The following is a 26,122-nucleotide window of genomic DNA, read 5'->3' as shown; positions in this document are numbered from 1 at the left end:
CGAGTGGGCGAGTGGGTGAGTGGGTGTGCGAGTGGGTGTGCGAGTGGGTGAGTGGATGTGCGAGTGGGTGAGTGGATGGGTGAGTGGGTGTGAGAGTAGGTGAGTGGATGAGCGAGTGGGTGAGTGGGTGTGCGAGTGGGTGAGTGGGTGTGCGAGTGGGTGTGCGAGTGGGTGAGTGGGTGTGCGAGTGGGTGAGTGGATGAGCAAGTGGGTGAGTGGATGTGCGAGTGGGTGAGTGGATGTGCGAGTGGGTGAGTGGATGGGTGAGTGGGTGTGCGAGTGGGTGAGTGCATGAGCGAGTGGGTGTGCGAGTGGGTGAGTGGGTGTGCGAATGGGTGAGTGGGTGTGCGAGTGGGTGAGTGGGTGTGCGAGTGGGTGTGCGAGTGAGTGAGTGGGTTTGCGAGTGGGTGAGTGGGTGTGCTAGTGGGTGTTTGGGTGTGCGAGTGAGTGAGTGGATGTGGAGGAGGCTGGTGAAGGACGCTGCTGCTGCTGGTTAAGTTGGAGGCAGTCGCCCTCCAACAACGAGCGGAGCGCCGGGCGGCTAAAATACAGGCAGTCGGTACAGCAAGGATCGAACCCACGACCTCCTTCGTACCAGGCGAGGTAGTTAACATCTCCTAGCCACTGTGATGATGATGATGATGAGACGCAAACTCCAAATATACAGCAACAGGCGTCAAGGGTCGGGATAGAACCCACGACCTCCTGTACACCAGGCGAGGTAGTTAACATCTCGCTACCGGGGCACCAATGAGTGAAGTCCACGGAAGCAGTAGCCATGGCAGTAGCGATAGGAGGAGAGTGACGAGGAGGCGACTGCCCCACGGGCAAGCGAGTGACCGGGAGTGAATCGGTGAGTGTCGGCTCGGCAATCAGCCTGTGACTGATGGTTGAAGAATTCTATCCAGGGCAGCGATGAAAACGCGAGCCCGTGTGAGAATCGTGGGAGTAATTGCCTGCCGTTATGCCTCTGCTTCACTCCCGCCCGTCTGCCGATGAGTTATCAAAACATGCGATGTCACATTTACATTCACGCACAGGGAGGCAAGGGGAGAGAGGTACGGGGAAACACGGGGAGTGACACGGGGAGTGACACGGGGAGTAACACGGGGAGTGACACGGAGAAAGGGGCCGGGTGAAAGTGACACGGGGAGTGACACGGGGAGTGACACGGGGAGTGACACGGGGAGTGACACGGGGAAAGGGGCCGGGTGAAAGTGACACGGGGAGTGACACGGGGAGTGACACGGGGAGTGACACGGGGAAAGGGGTCGGGTGAAAGTGACACGGGGAGTGACACGGGGAGTGACACGGGGAGTGACACGGGGAGTGACACGTGGAAAGGGGCCGGGTGAAAGTGACACGGGGAGTGACACGGACAGTGACACGGGGGGGAGTAACATGGGGAGTAACATGGGGGGAGTGACACGGGGGGAGAGGCCCCAGGAGGGGATGAGCGAGCGAGCTGTCGGGCCTGTCTTGATCTCTGCGGCTGTGGTTAGGCGAGACGAGACGCACGTGTATGTGTGTGCAGGGTGTGTGTGTGTGTGCAGGGTGTGTGTGTGTGGTGTATGTGGTGTATGTGTGCTGGGTTTGTGTGTGTGCAGGGTGTGTGGTGTGTGTGTGGTGTGTGTGTGCAGGGTGATTGTGTGTGTGGTGTGTGTGTGTGCAGGGTTGAGTGTGTGTGTGTGGTGTATGTGCAGGGTGTGTGTGTGCAGGTTGAGTGTGTGTGTGCAGGGTGTGTGTGTGTATGTGTGCAGGGTGAGTGTGTGTGTTGTGTGTGTGCAGGGTGTGTATGTGTGCAGGGTGTGTGTGTGTATGTGTGCAGGGTGTGCGTGTGGTGCGTGTGTGTGCAGGGTGTGTGTGCTGTGTGTGGTGTGTGTGTGTGGTGTGTGTGTGGTGTGTGTATGTGTGTGTGCAGGATGAGTGTGTGCGGCGTGTGAGTGTGTGTGGTGTGTGTGTGGTGAGTGTGTGTGGTGTGTGTGTGTGGTGTTTGTGTGGTGAGTGTGTGTGGTGTGTGTGCAGGGTGTGTGTGTGTGGTGTGTGTGTGGTGAGTGTGTGTGGTGTGTGTGTGTGGTGTGTGTATGTGTGTGTGCAGGGTGAGTGTGTGCGGCGTGTGAGTGTGTGTGGTGTGTGTGCAGGGTGAGTGTGTGTGGTGTGTGTGTGGTGAGTGTGTGTGGTGTGTGTGTGTGGCGAGTGAGTGAACGCTTCGTGGCGTCTCGTGTCTACCACCATCCTGGCTCTCGTCTTTGAACAGAAGTCGACAGGAACACGCTTCGTGCCCCATATACGATAAACAGATGGGGCTTGCACGCCACCACCACCACCACCCCACCCTTTGTGCGGTAAATGCCGAGTGGTGTTTTGAAACCATTAATAGGGAGTGAAAGCCTACGTGTTTAACTGACTAAACCTCTACGGGGAGGATACTTTTCTTCAAACCAGAAAACTGGAGAAACTCCGAATGGAGCGGATGAAGCTGTTGTCTTCACTGGCGTTCCTCACAAGATGCAGAGATTCACCACATCTACGCCTCTATGTAAGGAACGACACAGGAAGACTTCTCCACAAGTCTGGCTGTCGCCTGATGAAGCTAGTTGTAATTACTGGCGAAACGTCGTACTCAGATTGTAAATGTTGTGGCTTGGCTCTCCAACACACCGGTGTGCTGTACTAGTACACTACACTATACACTACACTACACTATACACTACTACACTACACTACTACACTACACTATACACTACTACACTATACACTACACTATACACTACTACACTATACACTACACTAAACACTACACTATACACTACACTATACTCTACACTATACACTACACTATACACTACACTGTACACTACACTACTCTACACTATACACTACACTATACACTACACTATACACTACACTACTCTACACACTACACTACACTATACACTACTCTACACACTACACTACTCTACACTATACACTACACTATACACTACACTATACACTACACTATACACTACTAAACACTACACTATACACTACACTATACACTACACTACACACTAGTGCTGTACTAGTGACGAATTGGCCACGTTCTATTGACGTGACAACCCTTACTAGTTGGCTGTCGGTTGGTGGCGGGTTTTAACGACACATTTATATATTTACGCGGTCTAACCCATAACAAACTCTATTAGGGAGCAGGATTTCCACGCTTTCTGTTGACGTTAGTATCACACTCTTTCAAAACGAAATCGTTGAGTTTCGTTAAAAGACGATGTCCTAATTGCCACACGTTTCAGACACGAGGCCTCGTCTATGGCTGTCAGGCCGAGAGTCAAGGAACGCTAAAACTTCACACTTCTTTTGTGTTACCAGGTAAGACGCACGCGGTCACATCCGGTCGCGAAAGCCCTCCACGTGTTAAAAGTAAACATGTTTTCGTTTGGTTAAGAGAGCCTCCTGTGTGGATGTGTGGCGCGTGTGCTGTTGGTGACTGCAAACGAGTAATCTCAGTCACGTGATTGGTGAATGATCTCACAGACAAAGCGAAAAACTCAACTTTTTATATTTTTTATTTCACCAGGTGAAGCCTCACACTGAGCGAAGTAGATCTTATTCAGAAGCGACCTGGCCACAAATGATAGCTCAACGAAGTGGATTATTATCGTCACGGGGAAAAAATGTACGGAAGCCAAAGACTCTTAAACGCATATTGTTGATTCTAAATTAGTGGAGGGAAAAACCGGAGGACCCGGAGAAAAATACACGCGACCACGGAGAGAGGAAGACATGCAAACTCCAAATACGCAACAGGATCGAACCCACGACCTCATGTATAGCAGGCGAGGTAGTTAACATCTCTCCACCGTGGCGCACACGTTCCATAAATGTGACATGTTCCATGGGTTCCCCTACACCCCCCCCCCCCCCGTTGTCAAATCCACTGCTGCATGGATAAAGGCCTCTCTCTCTAATAATAGAGGGTGTTTTTGGGTTAGATCACGTAAATATAAATGTGCCACCACCCGACACAGCCAATTAGTAAGGTTCGTCACGTAAACAGAAGATGCCACTTCGTTACTAGTACAGCACAGTATAGTGTAGTGTATAGTAGTGTATAGTAGTGTATAGTGTTGTGTATAGTAGTGTATAGTGTAGTGTATAGTGTAGTGTATAGTGTAGTGTATAGTGTAGTGTACTAGTACAGCACACCGGTGCGTTGGAGAGCAAATCCACAACATTTACAATCTGAGTCCGACGTTTCGCCAGTAATTACAACCAGCTTCATCAGGCAACAGCCAGATTTCTCGGATTGTAAATGTTGTGGCTTTACTCTCTGTGCTGTACTCGTAACGAATTGGCACGTTCTGTTTACGTAACAAACCTCACTCATTGGCCGTGTCGGGTGGTGGCGGGTTTAACGGCACATTTATATATTTACGTGATCTAACCCCAAGAAACCCTCTATTATGGATGATATTGGTCGCGAAAGTCCGCGTGTTAAACTGCCTCTCTCTCTCTCTGCGCGCCCGTGGCGGTCGTGGTGGGGTTGTTCGAACATACTTCACCACTGTTTAGATGAAAAAATGCGACCAAATAAAAGCAATGCATGACAAACAAAATGTGTGTATTGCTGTATTTGTAATCAAGTAAAATGTGTGTATTGCTGTATTTGTAATCAGCACCTTGTCAGAACGTTCAGACATGCACTCCCATATGCTCAGATTTAGGGCTAGATTTATATAATAATTTTTAATAATTATATAATTGTTTTTTTGAAGTGGAAACTTTTACCGACACTTTTTTTTAGGGGCGGCAGGAAAGAGGTGGGGGCAGAGTGGGGTGGGGGGGTGGCGGGGGTAATTTATTTGCTGATGAAAATTCAAATATGTAGGTTTCACATTTTTCACATTTTTTTTTAAGGCAAAGGCTCTACTGACGATGTTTGTGCCAAGATTCAGCTTTCTAGCCCTTCTGGAAGCCTATTAGAATTCACATCACTTACCCGCACGCATTACACGTCCGTGTGTGTGCGTGTGTCGTGATGGGAGTGGTGGTGCAGCGGTTAGCGCGCTGCGCTGCAAACCCGGACAGCCGAGTTCGATTCCCGCTCACGGCCACAACACCAGTGATGAGTATCTGAACCGGTCCTCGGCTTCCCCTAGGTCGATTCTGTGGGTGTTTACAGCCTCCGTGTAGAGTGTATGTCAGTGTGCGGGGTGTATATGCACCTTGTGCAACTATGAGGGCTTGTGTCTGCTTGCCTACCAAGCCTCTGGGTGTGTAGGGACAAAATGAACAATTACCTGCATTGAGTCAATCTTCATAACTGCGTGTGTGTGTGTGTGTCAACACCAGTGACACTTATCCTGGACCTCCCCTAGATCTACTCACCCTCAAAATGAGTGTCTGGTGCGGTGTGTGGTAAACATCGCCACTGCGGGAGACAAAGGCGGCCGGGCGTGGTGCTGGCCACCCACCCCCTCGTGTGCCTTTGCGGCCTTCATAGGCGCTACTCCCTAACAGCACTTGCCCCAACAGTCTTACAGGTTACACGGGGGGACTTTGTCTTTGTTGTGATGGAACTCTTCTTTGCTGCTGCGCGAGAGACAGAGAGTGGAAACACGTGGATCGGGGGGGGGGGACCAAGCGTGGAGATCGATGAGATGCGTCACTTTGGCCGTTCAGGTCAATCAAGAGAGGCTTGAGCAGGGCACATCGTGGCCAGGCAATCAGTCGTGGTGATGGGCCCCGTGCGGGCGAGACTGAGGACGGAATGGCAGCCAAAGTCGGGGGATCGCCACGCGCCAGGAGGGCGACTGCCGCGATTTGTGGCATCGCGAGAAGTGGCGACGGCTCGGAGAAGCTTTCGCCCAGCAGTGGATCGATCGTGGCGGGCGATGATGATGACGATGATGATGATTATGTGCGGCACGCACTAAATATGATTTATGGGGCTTCGTTTGTGCGAATGATGATCCGTACGTTGGTACATTGAGAAGGTATGTTTGCTAATTGGTCCACACGTGATGAGCGCTGTTCAGCGAGCACTTGCTAAGGCTGTCACGACACACGCCTGTGCGATGGAGTGATGTGGATGGCACCAAATACAAAGATCCCCCCTATAGCCTTTGCAAAATGTTGGGACAAGTGCTGTTAGCGAGCACCTATCAAGGCCGGCACGGCACACGAGGGGGTAGCGATGGCCAGCACCCCCCCCCCCCCAGCCGCCTTTGTTTCCCCATTGGCGATGTTTACACATCGCACCAGGTACTCATTTGAGACCGAGTCGACCTAGGGGAGGCCCAGGACCGGTTCAGATAATCGTCACCGTGGTGTTGGTCGTGAGCGGGAATCGAACTCGGGACGTCGGGTTCGTAGCGCAGCGCTAACCGCTTCACTACCGCTCCCCACAACACAAAGATAAAGATCCCCCGTATAGCCTTAACAGATTGCAGGAGCAAGTGCTGTTACCGAGCACAGTGTCACACACACACACACCGGCCCGAGCGTCTTTGTCTTCAACCGAATATCGAAGTTGACAGCGCCAACACACAGGTACTGTACTCATGTTAGGCTGAGTGGACCTAGAAGACGGCCAGCACACTCAGCGCAAGCCAGTCGTACACTAAGCGCAACACAGTTAGAGAGGGCACACACAAGCCCCGTTGTTACCTGCGATGTGGGGTGGGAACCCAACGCGAATTTGTCCTGTTTACAAAAAATATTACGTTACGCACGCCGTGGAACACGATAATTACACGTGTTTTTGGCGACGCCTGGGATTGGACAGATGTCGAGTTATAGACAGACGTTCATTATTTTCGACGTTAATTATATTCATTAATTATTATTTGTATTCCTCTACAAGTGCTAAAACGCCCCGCACACAACTCTGGAGGAGGCTGCCTGCTATGTGGTGAGATGTTAACTACCTCGCGTGGTATACGGGAGGTCGTGGGTTCGATCCCGACCCTGACGATGCCTGCTGCTGCTGCTGTATATTTGGAGTCTGCGTCTCTCTCTGTCTCTCTAGAGATGTTAACTACCTCGCCTGGTATACAGGAGGTCGTGGGTTCGATCTCGACCCTGATGCCTGCTGCTGTATATTTGAAGTCTGCGTGTGTTTCTCTCCGAGTGGTCGCGTGGATTTTTATCAGGTTTTTTCCTCCACATGTAGAAACACGCGTTTATTTTTCGCTGCTATGAATGTGCACGTGATGATGAGCCGCTTCGTTGAGATATCATTTGTGGCCAGGTCGCTTCTGAAAAATAACTACATCGTTCACTGAGCATTACCTGGTGATTTTTTTTTACATTTAGTTTAGTTTTAGTCTGTGCGATCATTCACGGCTCACGTGACCAAGATTACTCGATTGTATTCATTAACAACACACACCACTCAACTGCAAAATATTATCTTTTAAACAAAAAAAAAATACTTTCAACACCTGATGGGCCATCGCGACCGATATTATGATTCATCATTTAAAATCTGGAGTCGGGTCGCTGAAGCAAAAATGTTGTGTCGTAAATCCTCCTCCACCCAACACAGGCAATTACTTCTGGCAACTACCTGACCATGCTAGATTGCAATTTTCCCAGCGAAAGTTCGCGTGCCACAGCGTGGCTGGCGAATGTCATGGGTCTTGTTGTTGTTGTTGAAGGACGCTGCTGCTGCTGGGCAGTTGGAGGCAGTCGCCCTCCAGCCACAACAAAGGGCAGAGGAGCGACGCTCACAACAACGAGCGGAGCGCCGGGCGGATAAAATGCGGCAAGTCGGCACCGTAGGGGGTACAGCTGGTGGTGCATCTACCGGTCATCTCAGTCAGCCAACCCATGGCACCTGCTGGGTCTGTCCCGAGACCTCCGACTGTCAGCGAGCCTTCGACACTTCACGTGGCCTATAAGTGCACCTAGCCTGGCACAAGCGCCGTGGTAACGTCACAGTCACTTAGTGGCGAATGGCGGGGGTATTGGTATTGGATTGGTATTCGTGCACCTCTGCCAACGCAGTATCACCAATGTCGACTATGCAAGCCTATGGATGGGTCTCTCTCTCTGTGAATCTATGGCTGGAATCAAACTTTGGTGGCTGAGTTTGTAGGGCCGCGCGCGCAAAGTTGGCATGCCACAGACCCCCACTCCCACACACAAAAGACAAAGACCCCCCGTATAGCATTGAACAGACAATCGGGGCAAGTGCTTTAAGCTCACACCTATGCAGGCCGGGTACGGTACAAGAGCGATTAGTGTGGCCATCAACGCGCACGACCGCCTTTGTCTCCCCTAGTGGCGATAATTACACATCGCACCAGGTACTCATTTGATGCTGAGTCGATCTAGGGGCGGCCCAGGACCAGTTCAGATAATTGTCACTGCTGTTGACGCACACGCTCACACACACTGACGCATAGGTGCACACGTAGTCGTAAACATCGACACATTGGAGGTTATTGTTCAACTCGTCGCCACACACCCAGAGGGTTGATCGGCAAGTAGACACAAGCCCTCCTCCGAGCCGCGCGCAGGGCGCCTACACACCAAAGACAAAGATCCCCCGTATAGCCTTAAGGGACTGTTGTGGCAAGTGCTGTTGGCCAACACTTACGAAAGGCCGACAGGGCACACGAGGGGTTGGGTGGTTAGCACTACGCCGGGCCGCCTTTGTCTCCCGAGTAGCAGAGTAGCGACACACTAATTTTAGGCTGAGTCGACCTAGGTGATAATCAATACTCTGTCTTTGCGCGTGAGAGCAGATTGATAAACTATTGACACCAGGCAAGAGCTTCTTCATAATCGATATAATACGGTACAGGTACACAATCGGAAGAATACTGTACACTATTACTATGAAGTATACGGTAGTAGAGTAATTAGAGAGAATACGGCGCTGTGAGTATAATCGATGTTGCTGTTGTGTAACGCATCTCGCATCAAAACGCCCGGGCCGCTGTCTCCCACCTGAAGCTGTGGAATCTCCCACACCCCCCACCCCCCCACCGTGTATGCGCCTCCCGTTGCGTTGTTGTTGTTGCTGCCGGCTTTAATGTCACTACCTTATCATGATAATGATGGCATCGGTGGTGGAGGAAGTGTTCTTTTTGTGGTGGTGGTGGTTGTGGTGGAATTGTTAATTCTGGTGCCAGTGGTTGTGGTGGTTGTTGTTGTTGTTGTGGAATTGCTAATTCTGGTGCCAGTGGTGGTGGTGGTTGTTTTGATGATGCTTGTGGGTGAAGCGATGTATATAACATTAACTATTTACCTGGTGGTGGTGATGGTGGTGGTGATGGTGCTGATGATGGTGGTGATGATGGTGGTGATGGTGGTGGTGATGCTGGTGGTGATGATGATGGTGATGATGGTAGTGGTGATAGTAATGCTGATGATGATGATGATGGTAATGCTGGCGGTGATGGTGGCGGTAGTAATGATGCCAGCGGTGATGATGGCTATAACAATGATATGTCACCTATCCAAAATAAGCTAAATAATTGCACGCTAAATGCTACTACACAATGCATTTGTCAGTTTAAAATAACACGTGCATACATACACACCAACTCAGACATCACCGCCGCAATTCTCCACGGGATGTATCAACAAGAGGCGAAAATAGTCGCTTATACACATTGGGATAGACGCGGACTGGCTGTGTGGATGTGTTCATACGTGTTCATGTGCGTGTGTTTGTTGACACGTGTGTGCATCTGTCTGGCGTTGGTGGCGAGTGGTGGCACAGTGGTTAGCGCACTGCGCTACGAACCCGGCAACCCGAGTTCGATTTCTTCCTCGCGATCAATAACAGGGGGGGGGGGATATTCGAATCTGTCCCTGGACATACTCTAGGTCCACTCAGCCTTCACTAGTTCCCGGTGTGGTGCGTGAATTTTAGCTCAGGGAGATACAGATTCGACCGGGCGTGGTCTTTGGCCCACCCAACCCTTCGTGTGCCGTGTCGGCCTTCAAGGGTCCTTTGTAGCAGCACTTGCCCCAACAGCCTGTGTCGGCTATATGTGGGGTCTTTTATCTTTTTGGTGCTAAACGTTCACTAAAGCAACGTCTAAAAAATGATGATGATGATGATAAAAGTAGTTTTTGGTCGATAGTGAGGATTATTTTGAAGGTAGAATTTGATGATGATGATGATGATGCTGAGCATCGATGGACGGTGAACATATCATTGATGGGTGATTCATTATGTTTAAAAATAAATGTTGTTTGTTGTTAACTGTGCACCGCTTCCAGAGCGCAGCAGCATCACAAGGGAATAATAATGATGCTACTTTATTTTGTACACTGCATAGTCGCGCCATCCGTGCAAGTTGCATCTCACAGCGAGGATTTGTGACGCGCGCCGTGCACTCTTCGCATGCAGGCGCAGGGGAAACCGCAGGCAGCCAGAATCGGTGCGACCAAAAATTTCCCAAGCTCTGCAGTCCTATATTTTGATCTTTGGTAAACTCCATTCATGAGTGTTTATATACAATGATGATGATGAAAACAACTCATTGACGGACGATTCCGAAGATGATGATTCTGCAATTAGAATTTAATGATGATGATGATGTTGAAAGCTACATTGGTGGATGATGATGATGATGATAATGATGGTGATGAAAGTAGAATTGCATGACGAGTTGATAACCCTGCCCAGGATATAAACTCATAACCTCACACTTGGCAGGCGTGCCGCTCTTAATCCCGTACAGGAAGTTTAATTGACTGCGACGATCAAGTTGGTAATTATCGTGCCGTCATCCAAAAAAGTTGCATCGCTGCCAAAAGTAAAGCCACTGCAAATCGCGGCTCCCTCCTACATTGGCGGCGGTGCAGTGGGGCTAGGGCGCTGCGCTCTGCACCCGGACAACGCAAGTTCGACTCCTGGCCCCGGTTCGCATCAGTGGCGAGTGATCTGAAGCGCTACCTGGGGGTCGGCACTGCAGATGTTTCATTTCGTCTGGAGCAGTCCGGAAAACATTGATCCAGGAATGATCCTGGGGCGCCACAACCGTCTCGCCTTATTTTGTCCTAAAGCTGCTCATAGAGTTACGGGCATAGAGGGTGCGTTCATATTCTAGATTTGAAGCTTTCGTGACTGCAAGGATTCATACTCTTAGTTTTTTCGGTAAAGTCACGTAGGTAAAAAATGAAATTAAAATGAATAAAAATAAAATTATAAAAATCACGACGTTTCGGAGGCAACACAAGTCTCCGTCATCAGGTGGGACCGTCACAGCCGGATTTGCTGTATCAAGTGATACAACACAAGTCTCCGTCATCAGGTGGGACCGTCACAGCAAATCTGGTTGTGACGGTCCCACCTGATGACGGAGACTTGTGTTGCCTCCGAAACGTCGTGATTTTTATTATTTTATTTTTATTCATTTTTATTTCATTTTTTACCTACGTGACTTTACCGAAAAAACTAAGAGTATGCGTTCCTATTGTTTTATTGTGGATATGTGGGTACCTTGCACAGTGCTCTAGTGGTAGTGCCTTACGCCAACAATCCCTACTCCAAGCCGAACTCGAATGGGATACCAAATTCCGCCCCCATCAACCCGCAGCTGACCAGCGTGGTGAAGTATGTTCGAACAATGACCGACGAGGTCATTGGGGGGAGGCCTTCACCGAGCAGTGGACTGACACACACAGCCGCTGTACACGCGCTTCCCGGCGCTCCTATTGACCCCGAGAATTAATAACAGAGACTGGGGGCCACTTGTCAGCCGGCCGGTTAGCTCAGCTGGTTAGAGCGTGGCGCTAATAACGCCAAGGTCACAGGTTCGATCCCCGTACGGGTCACGGGAGAGTTCTATTTATTTACATTATGCTACTTTACTTACACGGCGTGGTGGAGTTTGGTTAAGCACAAAGATAGAGATTTCCCCTATAGCCTTGAAAAGGCTGTTGGGGCAAGTGCTGTTAGCGAGCACCTTTGAAAGGTACACGAAGGAGTGGTGTGATATTTACACAGTATCAGGTATTCATTTAAGGCCGCGTAGTTATATACAGTATAGTGTATAAAGACACTATAAATGTTTAACAATACTTCACCACTTTGGTTTAAGTTGTGGGTAGGGATATGCACTCTTTAATTCTTTCGGTAAAGTCACGTAGTTAGAAATAAAATTAAACATATCACGACGTTTAGATCGCAACGCAAGACGACCGCTTGTGTGGCGATCGAAACGTCGTGATTTGTTTTATTTCATTTCCAACAACGTGACTTTACCGAAAGAACCAAAGAGCATGGATTCCTGTAGTCACAAAGGGACCTGGTCAGACATCACTTGCCACTGGTGTTAGAGCCACGCCCGGGAATCTGGATTACGGAGAAGCTGGTGGGTGCAATGCATAACCAGTGTGCCACCCGCCCCCCTTGCACCCTTGCAAATGAAATAAATTCACGGGCAGAGAGAGAGAAAAATGCTCGCTCGCTCGCGCGCGCAAAAATGCCGGCGTTGTTTGAACAGCTGAGCGTAGGGACGACTGACTGACTTGCATGGGATGCAAAAAAAATGTATCCGTGTGAATCAGGTTCAATTCTATAGAACTTGCGGGATGAGGGAGGGTGGCAGAGTTGGTGGGGGGGGGGGAAGTGAAAGGGGGTGTGGGTCGCACACGTGGGTGATGGAGTAGCAGAGCGAGAGGCAGAGAGAGAGAGAGAGCGAAGTAGCTGCTAATGGGTTAGGGGAAATAAAAGGGGGCGTTGGGAGGAGGTTATTGTGGAAAAACATTCCTGGAGCCGTGGAAAGTCCGGGGGACCTCTCCCACCGAAAATATTCACGGTTGGAATTCGCAGGGGGAAGGGGAGGGGGCTCCCATGGTGGTGGGGGGGGGACGTCGACGATGAGCGTTGAAATTGGGATTCGCTCTCATCGCACACAAAGTGCCTTGCTGCCACAAGTGGACCACAATGCCTCCTCGCTGACCTCGTCGGGGAGCTTGAACCACCGCCGTCACGCCAACTCCTGCCGTTTGGCCGGCCATCGAACGAAGACGGTCAAACTTTCAGATGCGGCCGTCTGGAACGCTCTTGCTTCCGATGATAGGAAGCCACTTGGGAGCTGTGCACTTTAACATCGGCTATTTTTAAAACTAATTTCTTTACGAGACTGATTGTTAGTGTGCGTTCAGTTCGTTGTCCTTCCCTACGCACCTCCGATTAGCACGGTTGGCTACGTACGGCGCGAAAGAAGTTCAACGTATGTACAGGTGATCGGAGTGCCGTGATTTGTGCTCGACTGTTGGCGGGTTGACAGGGCGTAGGGAAGAGTGCTGTTAGCGAGCACCTATTAAGGCCCGTGGTGGCAGTGTGGCCAACATCCACGCCCGCCCAACATTGCTATGATGAGTGTTGGTGTGTGTGTGGGGAGCGGTGGTGTAGCGGTTAGCGCTACGCTGCGCTACGAACCTGGCGACCCGGGTTCGATTCCCGCTCACGGCCAATACCTGTGACGATTATCTGTACCGGTCCTCGGCCTCCACCTAGGTCGACTCAGCCTCAAATGAGTACCTGGTGCGATGTGTAAAACATTGCCACTAGGGAGACAAAGGCGGCCGGGCGTGCTGTTGGCCACCCACCCCCTCGTGTGCCATGCGGGCCTTCATAGGTGCTTGCTTACAGCACTTGCCCCAGCAGTCTGTTGAGGCTATATGGAGAATCTTTGTCTGTGTGTTTTTTTTTATACCGCACAAGGTATTCGTTTAAGGCCTCCTAGTCGACCTCAGGTGACAGACCAACTGGGCTATGTAGTTATTCTTCAGAAGCGACCTGGCCACAAATGATCGCTCAACGAAGTGGCTGATCACGTGGCAATTTCTAGCAGCCAAATACTCTAAACACACCCTTCTAAATGTGGAGGAGGGAAAAAAAACCGGAGAACCTCGACAAAGAAATCCACACGACCACGGGGAGAACATGCAAACTCCAAACACACAGCACGCGTCAGGGTTGGGACTTCACCTATTGCCCTCCTGTATATGAGGTGAGGTAGTTAACGTCTCGCCACCGTGGCTAATCCACTCAATCTCTTGCGGACGCAGCACTGGCAAAGCATCGATCCGCTTCGACAATTCACCACTTTTCATCAGCATCGTATCACGCGTGGGGGTTGCAGCAACCGGCCCGAGTGTGAAACCGCAGAAATGCGGCCCGAATATCGCACGGCGCGCATTTCTAGCCCACGAGGTTCAGTCTCTTGCGCAAGAGACGAAGAGATGGATCAATATGCAGAAGTAAGCGCCACGCGTTGCAACGGAGCCACTTTTGAGAAATGTTTGGAATGGCATCGGCCCCAGACGACGAATGCAACCGAGCGAGCCGTGGCATCGCCTTGTCCAAGATGACTCGGTGAGAGATGGAACACTTTCTGCTGTCGGGGTGATTGCCGCGTGTTGGCTTGCTTGCTGCTGCGGCTTGCTGCTGCACGAGTGCAATGATTAGCAACGGACCGGACGCAGGTCCATATTCTTGGTTCTTTCGGTAAAGTCACGTAGAAGGGAAATAATAAAATAATAAAAATAAAACATAAGACAATTCTCACGACGTTCCGAAAGAACCCAGAATCCCTGCAGTCACGAAAGCTTTAAATCGAAATTGGACGCAGGTCTTTCAATAATGACACCACGTGGCCTTCAAAGGGGAAAGTATTTTATAGGTGACGTTTTGGGGGGGGGGGGCGGAGAGGTGAGGCTCTTTCGGAATGAGACGGAGCTATGTACGCGTGCGTCCGTGCGTACAGTGTGTGGTGTAGCAATGAGCGCGCTGCGCTCCTGTAATTGCCGAGGATGGAGGGGGGTAAGGGGAAGAGACGAAGCAAGGTGGTAGCCATGGAGAAAGTTCCGGTGGGTGGGTGAGTGTGTGTGGGTTTGGGTGGAGAAGACACGTGAGTGAGGGGGGTGCCAAGGCTCTGGACGTATGATGTGGTAGCAAGGTCAGGTACTTCATGGTGCGTGGTAGGATAAATAAAAAGGGTGGGGGGGGGGGCTGACACTCTTCGGTATGGATAAAAACAAGAGCGTCAGAGGGGGACGCATTCGAGCAGGAGAATGTGTTTGGTTGTGGTGCCCGGCGGCTTTAGGGGCCGTCCATAAATTACGTCACGCACCTAGAGGGGGGAGGTCAGACATTTGTGACGATGTGTGACGAGGGGGGGGTGGTTGAGAAATGTGACGTCACATCAAAATGCGCAACTTTAAATAAATATAGTATTGTTATAACAACACTATTGTTATAACAACACTCCTACAACATCAGAGTGCAGCGCCACATTAAATACGCACTACAATGACTTTAATAGTATAAAGCGATTTGAAGCATGTTTTATTTTCAAAATGGAAATATGGTTTGGGGGGGGCAGAGCTTTGTTACGTCATATTTTAGGGGGGGTCTGACTTTTTGTGACGCCGTGTGACGAAGGGGGGGGGGGTCAAAAATCGTCCAAAATCGCGTGACGTCATTTATGGACGGCCCCTTAGAGCCAAAGTGGCTCGTCACGTGGCAGGGGCCAGTGGGGAGGCCAACCCAGGTGTTGTCACCTTAGTCCTAACAAGTTCAGTGGGGTAGGAGAGTGTGGGTTTGTGCATAGGGGATAGAGTGAAACCATGGGAGGGGGTGGTGAGGGGGGTGGGGAGGCCCACCAGAGGCCTGTTGGCCACAGAAACACGTGGCACGAGTTCTGCGGCGGTCTGACCACGGCTGCAGGGCAAGTGGCAGCACCCAGAGTCACAACGACAAGGTATGGTCGGGCTGTACGGCCCCACACCCCACCCCAATGGTTCTGTAGTGTGCAAAAGGGTGGTGATGAATGGTGGGACGGGGAGGAGAGGCTATTTTCTCGGGCAAGTTCAGAGGTATTTTTTTTATATAAAATATAAGACTGCGGGTCTCTGTGTAAGACTGCGGGTTCCTGTCGAAGTCTGGAGTGCAACGCAAAGGAACGGTAGACAAATACCTTTAAAAAACATTGCAAATAAAACTCAACTCTGTGTATCTTACCAGGTAAAGCCCATTGAGCGTCTCACTTGTGGCCAAAACCACGCCCGACCGCCTTTCTCTCCCCATTTTTCTCACTCGACCACATACACGCCCATATATATATTATCTTTTGGAAGCCTGCGTACGCAACTTGGCAATTTTAACGTGAATAAAATTATATAAACTTTGGGTCGGAACGCAACGTTGCCTGGGCATGCTCAGACGCAAATTATCCAAAGCGACTTTCGGTAGTGGTAATTCCGCATTCCTATGGCCGAGACAACGTCGAGCCATGCGACACCTACCGTTGAGTTCCACCAAAGCGATATGCTGTACAATTATTGTCTCCCAAGGGATGGGGATGATGAAGACGATGGGCTAAGCCAAACTGCTGATCCGGTATTGAACTCGCAAATATTGGCGATGTACGGGCAGACTGGGTAGCGCAGTGCTTAGGTCGCTCAACTCACAACAAATAAGGTTACGAGTTCAAGCCCGGGTGGAATCAATGCAGCTTATCAACAGCATCATGATCATCACCACGTTAAGGTGGATAAAGCGAGTACCACATTGTGAGAAGCGAAGAATGGGTGGTTTATGGAGGGACTTGCCCCCCCCCCTCCCCCCGAGTAAACGTGGAATTTCCACCACCGCCATCCCCACACACGCTCGAATGAGGTTCCACTGTTTTTAAACTCGGCGTCGGCGTCACACTGCGCGGGAGGCGAATTACTCGGTCCACCGATTATTGACCTCGTGTACGTGTGTGCAGACATTTAGCACGAGACTCGGAGCAGCGGTGTGGAACTTTCGACTGACCCCTGACCTATGAGCGAACCCATCCAGCCTCCGCACCGTCAATATTCTGGTGAAAATTGTAACATTTTACGGGGATTTAAGCAAAAAAAATACTTTATTTCTGACATTTGTGCCGCGTTCAAGTTGTCTCAGCCCTTCTGGAACATTGTCGCATTCTTACATCAGTCGCTCGGCCACGAACCGTCCACGGTGCGGTTCGACGAACGAAAACATTGACGACGCACTAACTCGGCTGTCCGTTTCACAAAAAAAAGTAACCACTGATCGATTAAAATACTCGAATTCCCACGCCGTCGATAATCGCATCGGGCGGTGTTTTGTGCGACTGTCGTCTTCGCGATTGATGACGCAAGCTTCGTGCAAATGTTTCATTGATTTCCTCGAGGCGCGTGGTGGAAAAGGCTCGTGACAACAGACGCGAGATTCTGCACCCCCAAGGGCGCAAGCAGCCGTCCTCAGGTGAAGACCAGGTCTGTCGGGGAGACAGCGTCTGAATGAAACACCACCACGCTTGGAGCGTATATTTAAGCTGGGTTGGAAGGGGAAGAGCGCCTTGACAAAATAATTTGCATATCAAGAGGAATTTAGCATATTTATGGGAAATGCAGATGTGTGATTAGTACTACTTGTGAAATGCGTCTATGACGGGTTTGCGACGCAATAACTAATCTGGCTCCTGTGCGCACGAGCTGATGTCGCATTCCCTTCTGCTGCCACCCAAAGAATCCCCGGTCCTCTGGCAACACCTTCAAGCGTTACACTAAAAATTAATTGGGAAATTTCACACGTAAAAGTCCATCACCCACTAACACCTCCACAAACAAATAAATAAATAACCCCCCCCCCCCACCTACCCCACATGTCACCCGGATTAACATTTCTCACAAAAATATTCGCAAACTGTCAACTCGCAATAGATCTAGAGACATTTCGGAAGGGATCCTATGGCATTTATGAGACCCTATTGGAGTAGGTGTGTGGTGAAATGTCTCAATGAACGGTCCATTCTTTCTGGACCGAGGCGAAAGATCGCACCTCGTAAGCGGCTCATCGTGAGCACCACGTGGGACGTGAATCCTTCCGGTTAGAACGCAACGCGACTCGAGTGCTTACCACGGGCAATGACTCAAGTGAGCGCCGTGACTGACGAACTGACTCACAGTTGCACAAACAAAGGTTCCCAGACTGACATATCAGGATCGTGGTGGGTGGGTGGGTGGGAGAGAACGGGGGAGGGAGTGAATCACTGACCGCCCAGGGCTCTGTTACGCGATCCACGGGCGCGGTTGTGGCAGGTGAGCAGGTGAGAGATGAGGCGTGTGTATCTGTATGTGTGTGTTGAGTCACGTTCACAATGAACCCGGCAACACCAGTGATGATTATCTGAACCGGACATGGGCCTTTCCTAGGTCGACTCAGTCTCAAATTGGTCCCTTGTTCAGTGTGTAAACATCGCCACTAGGGATACAAAGGCGGCCGGGCGTGGTGTTGGCCACCCACCCCTCTAGTGTGTCGTGCCGGGTTTCATAAGTGCTCGATAACAGCACTTGCCCCAACAGTCTGTTAAGGCTATACGGGGGATATTTGTCTTTGAGTCAAACTCACTCACCCAGCACTCACTTAACTCAATGCAGGATCGCTCACTTCACCCATCAAACAGATTCACGAAGCCAGACAGACTCACTCGCTCACCCAGAATCACTCGGTCACTCACCTCTAAGCCTCATCAATAATTATAATCACTCACTCGCCTGAAACTCGCTCACCCCACCCAGTATCACTCACCTGATGAATCACACACTCACGCACCAAGACCCCACTCACCTCAGATTAACGTTTCTCGAATCTGCTGTGTCTCATCAGCTAGGCGCGGCCTCATGGAGCCGATGCCACTGAATGCCCTGTTTATTATTATTATTCTATTTTTTCACAAGGCACAGACGCCCACTCACGAACCACTCAAGTTCTATATCAAGACACAACATTTACAATATTATGAAGCTAGTTATAATTACTGGCGAAACGTCGTACTCAGAGTGTAAATGCTGTGGCTTGGCTCTCCTACACACCGGTGGTGCTGTACTAGTGACGAATTGGCATGTTCTGTTAACGTGACAACCCTTACTAGTTGGCTTTGTCGGTGGTGGCGGGTTTAACGACACATTGATATTTTTACGCGATCTAACCCAAAAAAAAACCTCTATTATGAATCAACTGTGACTTCGTCAAACACCCGGCTCGCTTCACTCGTGCCTTGAGACATTGTGCGAGGGGCCTAATAAAGGCAACGTGATATAATTATTACGAGGACAAAATCGATGGAATCCCTGGCCCGATCTATTCAAAATTCGGAAGCTGAGCAAGGCTCGAGTGAGCCTGGATATCGATTGGAATGGTGCGGCCAGGGTTCACAAAAACGGACCGCTTTTGTGGCTACTGCGTTGCTGTAACAAGACACAAAAAAAAATCGCAAACCGTGGCACGACTGTGACTCCGCCGACCGGCGGCGAAGACCGTCGTGGTAAGTGAACGGCGGTCAACGAACAACTCCGCACCGAGCCCGCACGGTTATGGCGAAGCTCTTGCATTCATGACATAAAAAAGAGGGCCCTTAATTCCACGTGCCGACGTGGACCTCTGCCCGCTCGCTGGAGATCTTTGAGGTCGGCGAATCTGAACGAATTTGTCGGAAGAAAAATAAATAGCCTCGCCCTCCACCCTTGCCGAGTTTGAACGAACCCGTCACCGCTAAACGGACCCCGAATGACAATGCCGTGCACACAGGTGGCAGAGCTGGCGGCGATCTGCGCCACTGTTCACACAACCGGCCCGGCTGAACACACAACCACCGCGTGGAGATTTTAGTGGAGGGGGGGGGGCTGATCCCCCCCCCCACCTCGCCGCCCCCCCCCATTACGTTTGTTGTTTTATTTCTGGGGGGGGGGGGCGACTTCACTGAAAACAAAAAAACAAAACGCTCGGTGGAATTATACAGAGCAGGGAGTGGCCCGAAGCCGAGATGAAGGGAAGGGTTAGAAACACTGGAATTCTTGTTTTTACGTCACCAAGTGAGAGCCTGGTCCGGTCGGCCAGTACACTATTGTTATTGTGTGCGGTCCTCAATAGAGACCCGGGCAGGCAGTCTACCGTCTAGAGGCCTCATCGGAGACATCTATTCTCTGGGGGTCTCAACAGAAACCGGCCAGACAGTCTATTGTCTAAATTCTCCAAAAACGTGCTAAGTAAGAGTGGTCAAAGTCAAAATACCACGACATGAAATCCAGCCAGTTATTACCACAGTCCTTTATTGTCCGAGCATTCGCGAGCAGCACCTACCTGAACAGGTCTTGAACTTGGGTTGCAATATTCTTCGCTAAACGTTTGGCTTTCCTATGACAGTATTTATAATTGTAGGCGGGGGTTTATTTCAGCAGAGCCCTCTCCGTGTCGCCACCCGGAAAAACATTTCAGCATCCCGGAACACCACGTCAAGTATACACGTCGCTATGGCTGTGGCTACGAGTCACGTGTCACCTACTGGAGGCTACGAAGTTGGCCCGGAAAATATTTAGTGGGGTATTGAGCCCCTCACTAAGCGCGAAGGTAGCACGAGGAAAGAGAGGCCACAGGTGAGAATGCTGAGGTTGATGTTGAGGAAATCTCGAAGGGAAAGGAGGAGGAACGGCAAAGTAAAGAAAGACCTTAGCGGATTTTACAAATTTTCCCGAGAGGGCGAGGGAGGCGAGTCACGCAGATAGCCATAGACTCAACACAGAGAGCCATAGACTCACGTAGAGAGCCATAGACTCAACACAGATAGCCATAGACTCAACACAGAGAGCCATAGACTCAACAGAGAGAGCCATAGACTCACGCAGAGAGCCATAGACTCAACACAGGGAGCCATAGACTCAACAAAGAGAGCCAGGCACACACAGACACCCATAGACTCACTCACACGGAGAGTCATAGATTAGAAGGGAAATTGGGATGACATCGGTGCAGGGCAGAAGGAGTAGAGGGAAACCGGGGCTGAGATGGGCGGATGCTGTGGAGCGAGATGATTGGAGAGTGACTGACAGAGAAAGGAGGAACGGGATAGAAGCTCATGGATGAAAAGCCGACAACCGACCCCACGCGATAATGCGACACTTAGCATATCAGGAGACGCAGGCGGATTCGTCTCTGTATAAGTCTATGAGTCTCTATGAAAGTCTGTGGTTCTTCATACAAGTCTGTTTGTCTCTATGGAAGTATGGTTCTTTATACAAGTCTGTGGGTGTCTATGTAAGTCTATGGGTCTCTATGGAAGTCTGTGGTTCTCTAGACAAGTATGCCTGTGTCTATGGAAGTCTACAGATCGTGTAAGTACACGTGAGTCTATGGGTCTCTGCGCAACGTATGTTACCTGTTTAAGTCTACGCATCACGTAAGTGCACACGTGTCTACGTGGGTCTGTGTGTTAGCGTAGAAGGGAATCTCTGTTTAAGGGTATACCAGATGTGGCATAAAGAAGAGCCGGTTAATGATATACATTTCAAAAGTCCACGGAGAGAGCAAAATATAATCCGATCAGCCGAGCCATTGAAATAATGGACCCGAATATTGTAACGTGAGAGGCGGGAGGTGGGTGGAGGGTGGCGTGGGTTGGGGGGTTACTCACGATTGCCAGGCCGAGCAAGAAGAGACTCAGGATGACCGAAATCCAGCGCATGATGTCCACTCAGGTGCACGATACTACACGGCAGGGATGACCAGCGAAGGCCGAGCAGCTGCGGTTTCGCTTGCGTGTAGATTATTATTATACGAATAATAATAATACACGTGTACCACCACACACGTACTGACACACGCCACTTGCAGGATAAGCTCTCTCGCGCTTGAAGCGTGTGTTTCTGCAGGCGAGCACCACACGCACGCACACTTCACTTCGGCAGCAGATGCCGACTGGACAGCCTTGTTCGACGCTGAAAATTGTCGCGAACAACGGGAGGAGGAGGAGGGAGCCGGAACTGAATGCGCAGCAAAGTAAGACCGGGCTAAGTCACGCACCCCCTCTTTATAATACGTTCGCGTAAGAGGTGCGATGGGTGGGAGGCGGAGAGGAGGGGGGTGTGTGCGCGCGCGCGTGTGTGTGTGTGGGAGGGTCGGGGGTAGCGGAAGCAGCGCCAGATGGGATGAATGAATGGGTTTGGATGTCGCCGTTTGCAGAGTCTCCGCAGCAGCAGCAGCGGCGGTAGCAGCAGAAGGCGGGCGACTCACAAAACCCTCCCTCGTTCTCATCTGCACACCGAGGAGTAGAGTCCAGGGGTCCCTGCGGGGCTCCGTTTCTCTGCGGCAGCTCCCCCTCCCGTCTGGGACGCGGCCATCATCATCATCATCGTCTGCTGCTGCTACAAGCTGCACATTCAGCAGCAGCAGCAAGTCCGTGTTGAATCTTCACCGACTTTCAAGGAAATAGCCAACGCATCCATCAACGACACCGTGACCTTAAAATGACAAATAAATACAGAATAGGCAACGTTTCGGGCAATGGCCCTTCAGCATAGCACATTGGCGAATGTGTTGAGTTGTTGTTGCTGTGCTTGTGCACGACTGCGAACGTAGCCGTAGCACCAGCACCATCACCAAATAATGTGTCTTATTACTTTTACACCCAGGGACCGGCCCAGGACACGCTGCTGGCGGTGGGACGATGTCGCTTGGCTGGCCTGGTAACGCCTGCACATTCCCCAGGAAGAGCTAGAGTCTGTGTATATAGTAGTGTAGTGTATAGTGTAGTGTATAGTAGTGTAGTGTGTAGTGTATAGTAGTGTAGTGTATAGTAGTGTAGTGTGTAGTGTAGTATATAGTGTAGTGTATAGTAGTGTCGTGTATAGTAGTGTAGCATATAGTGTAGTGTATAGTAGTGTCGTGTATAGTGTAGTGTATAGTAGTGTATTGTATCGCAGTGTAGTATATAGTGTAGTGTATAGCAGTGTAGTGTATAGTGTAGTATATAGTGTAGTGTATAGTATAGTGTATGGTGTAGTGTATAGTAGTGTAGTATATAGTGTAGTGTAGTATATAGTGTAGTGTATAGTGATGTAGATGCTGGAGTCTGTCGCCAGGGAAAGCGAGGTGTGGACCTTCACTACTCAACACGCTGCCTCCCTCGCCAGGACAAGCGGACTGAGAAACCAACGAACTTTCAAGAGATGCTTAGAGAGCACCACCACCTCCATCGTCTGATTTTTTCAGCGAAACCCACCTTGGCTATCGGCCGTGATAGGGGTGGACATTGTTGTAGGCGTTACAAATCTCATCGTTAGCATTACTATCGTGGTGGTTGGCAGCGCCCGGATTAAGCTAGTGCGGGGCCTGTAGCATATGTTATGAAGGGGCCCTAAATTAATACATTTAAAACACTTAAATATTAAAACACAATTTGTTTTACGTGCATAGTAAAGTAATTGTATTTTTTGCATCTGCTATACAGCCAGATACTACGACAAATCGCTAACCTTAAACACCCGGGCGTTCATAAAAGTTGAAGGCGGTATAGTACTATAGTAATAGAGCAAGTGCAGAATCGCGGAACCAGAATTGATAGCTTGAAAGCATTTAGCACGGGGCCCTTGAAAGTGCGGGGCCGTAGCTACTACATATGTAGCAGCTACTACACATGTAGCTAATTGTGCTACTAAGGATAATCCAGCACTGGGTGGTGGGTGTGTACCGGTGGACATCTGGACAACTGTGAAACTACCGGACATCTGTGAAAGTGTGCTTTATAGCTCATCGGATTTCCTCCAGGACATCATTATTCCAATGTGACTGCAAGTCTAGGGGCGGCCCGTGATCGTGATGGCAGACGTTCGGCAGAAACTCCGGCCAAAACAACTTCATACAGCCCGAAAACCGCTCCACCACAATCCGCACCACGCCCTGGGTCGACGGCGGCGTGAGGCTGCCGTACCTACAGCGAGTTGAGACGTGTCTGCCCTACCCTAGCCAGCCACCATCGTCACAACCCACCACCACCAAAGACAAAGGACCCCCGTATAGCCTCAGCAGACTTTTGGAGCAAGTGCCGTTTTCCGGGTAGCATCTGTCAAAAGCCAGCACGGCACACGAGCGGCATGGGTGTTTAGCACCACGCCTGACCGCCTTTGTCTCCCTAGCTGCGATGTTTTACACACCCCACTCTCATTCGAGGCTGAGTCGACCTAGGAGGGGGGGGGGCCCAGGACCGGTTTAGATAATCGTCGCTGGTGTTGGCCGTCACTGCTCACGACACCCACCCCACCACCAAACTCCACCGCCGTTGCAGTGCCACACCTTGCCAAGCCGTACGTGCTTATGCAAGTTGTGGGGAAGTGCCAGGTGAATTCCCAAGCGGCGATTAATCACGCTCGGGGGTTGGGCGAACAATTCAGCGTCGCAATCGTGACAAATAAATAAAAATGTGTGTGTGTGTGCGTGTTCATGCGTGGCTAAAGCACAGCAAGTTGGCACAGTAGGGGGTACAGGTGGTGGCATCAGCCAGTCATCTCGGTCATCTCAGTCAGTCGACCCGTGGCACCTGCTGGGTCTGCCCCGTGACCTCCTGCCAGCGGGCGTTCGACACTTCACGTGGCCTCAAGGTGCACATGGCCTGGCACAAGCGTCGTGGTGACGTCACCGCCACTTAAGTGGCGAATGGCGGTTGTTGTTGTTCATGCGTGAAAGCGGCCCATGTCACGAGATTGGTGACGGAGTGGCATGGGGGGCGTGAACAGCGAGGGAGTTTCTATCGACCGCCGGTGGAGATGGAGGGATGGGATCGGTCCGCGCGCGTTGGGAGGAGTGAGACGGACGATTAGCGCGGCACTGGCGCCGCGAGAGATGGCGACGGACCTGGGAGGATTTGGATTTAAAGCTTTCGTGACTGCAGGGATTCATCTTCTTGGTTCTTTCGGTAAAGTCACGAAGAAGGGAAATAATAAAATAATACAACATAATAAAATACATATTCTTGGTTCTTTCGGTAAAGTCACGTATAGAAGGGAAATAATAAAATAATATAAATATAAAAAATACAAATTTTCACGACGTTTCGACTGCAACACAAGCAATCATCGTCAGATGTGAAATCCACAGCAAGAATTTTTTTTGAAATTTTCTTGCTGTGGATTTCACACCTGATGGCGATTGATTGTGTTGCAGTCGAAACGTCGTGAGAATTTTTATTGTTTTATAATGTTTTATTATTTCCCTTCTACGTGACTGTACCGAAAGAACCAAGAAGATGAATCCCTGCAGTCACGAAAGCTTTAAATCAAAATATTATAAAATACAATTCTCACGACGTTTCGGCCACAACGTAAGCAGCCGTCCTCAGGTGAAGAACATGGCTGTCGGAATGACAGCTGTCTTTTATTATTTCCCTTCTACGTGACTTTACCGAAAGAACCAAGAAGATGGACCTGGGAGGATCTTCATTCAGCAGTGGATAGGCAATGGCTGATGATGATGATATTGATGAGTAATGGCGGTGTTGGGTGGTGGGGTCATTCGTCGTTGATGCATGAATGGGCTTCGTAATTCTTGGAATGGCGTTATTGACGGAATAATTTCTGTATTCATGGAAACGACTACGATGAGCAAAAATGTCTGTGTCCCGCGCGTGACGTCACTCCACTTGGGCCAGCCCCCCCTCATTAATAATCATGAACAGGTGACGTCCTCCAAATGGACCCCCCCCCCCACCATAATACTAATTAGTGGGTGACGTCACTCCTCAGCGTCAACTTACAACCCTCACTAAAGGCAGAACCCTCACGTCACGTGATCTCCGTAACGCTGTTGAGACATCGAAGTAAAAAGGACGTCATGATAAACAAGGGTTTATAACCTTAAAATGAAATAGGTCTGCCGTCTGCGTCACCGCGGCCTTTCAAATTGCGCACGAATTGATGCAATGAATATATCACGTCGCGGTCTGCTTTTCGCTTGCAAGTTTCAGATTTACTGAAATACACCCGTCCTTGGACGGGCAAAAGACGAGTAATTTTACAATGACTTACAGCGCTGTCAAGACACTGCTGGATGAAGACCCCTCTCCACGCCGTGCAAGTAGCGATATGTAAATAAATAAAATAATATTGTGGCCCGTACGGGGATCGAACCCGCGACCTTGGCGTTATTAGCACCACGCTCTAACCAGCTGAGCTAACCGGCCAGCTGACAGGCAGCACCAAGTCTCTTGTCATTGATTCTCACCACCAATCACCTGAGGACGGCTGCTTGCGTTGTGGCCGAAACGTCGTGATAATGGTATTGTTTTATTTTCATTATTTCCCT

General features: G+C 50.3%; 1 protein-coding gene and 2 non-coding genes across 3 annotated transcripts in view; 1 reads left to right on the top strand and 2 right to left on the bottom strand.

Annotated features, from left to right (window-relative positions):
• LOC144731690 (uncharacterized) overlaps positions 1-21,828 on the bottom strand; it is a 67,211-nt gene extending 45,383 nt beyond the window's left edge. Inside the window, exon 1 of the mRNA XM_078612870.1 lies at positions 21,462-21,828. Within this exon, the coding sequence (XP_078468996.1) occupies positions 21,462-21,512 (51 nt within the window). The 5' untranslated portion in view covers positions 21,513-21,828. The remainder of the gene's footprint in view (positions 1-21,461) is intronic.
• TRNAI-AAU (transfer RNA isoleucine (anticodon AAU)) lies at positions 11,729-11,802 on the top strand. The gene has a single exon. It is a non-coding gene; the product is annotated as a tRNA-Ile (tRNA).
• A 4,098-nt stretch (positions 21,829-25,926) lies between the features above and the next one.
• Positions 25,927-26,000, bottom strand: TRNAI-AAU (transfer RNA isoleucine (anticodon AAU)). Its single transcript has one exon. It is a non-coding gene; the product is annotated as a tRNA-Ile (tRNA).
• Positions 26,001-26,122: the final 122 nt, after the last annotated feature.

The sequence above is a fragment of the Lampetra planeri genome, chromosome 2 (genome assembly GCF_965212315.1).
Source record: "Lampetra planeri chromosome 2, kcLamPlan1.2.h2, whole genome shotgun sequence".
Taxonomy (NCBI): domain Eukaryota; kingdom Metazoa; phylum Chordata; class Hyperoartia; order Petromyzontiformes; family Petromyzontidae; genus Lampetra; species Lampetra planeri.
The sequence above is the reverse complement of the archived record's forward strand: the minus strand, read 5'-3'. Positions and strand labels throughout refer to the sequence as shown.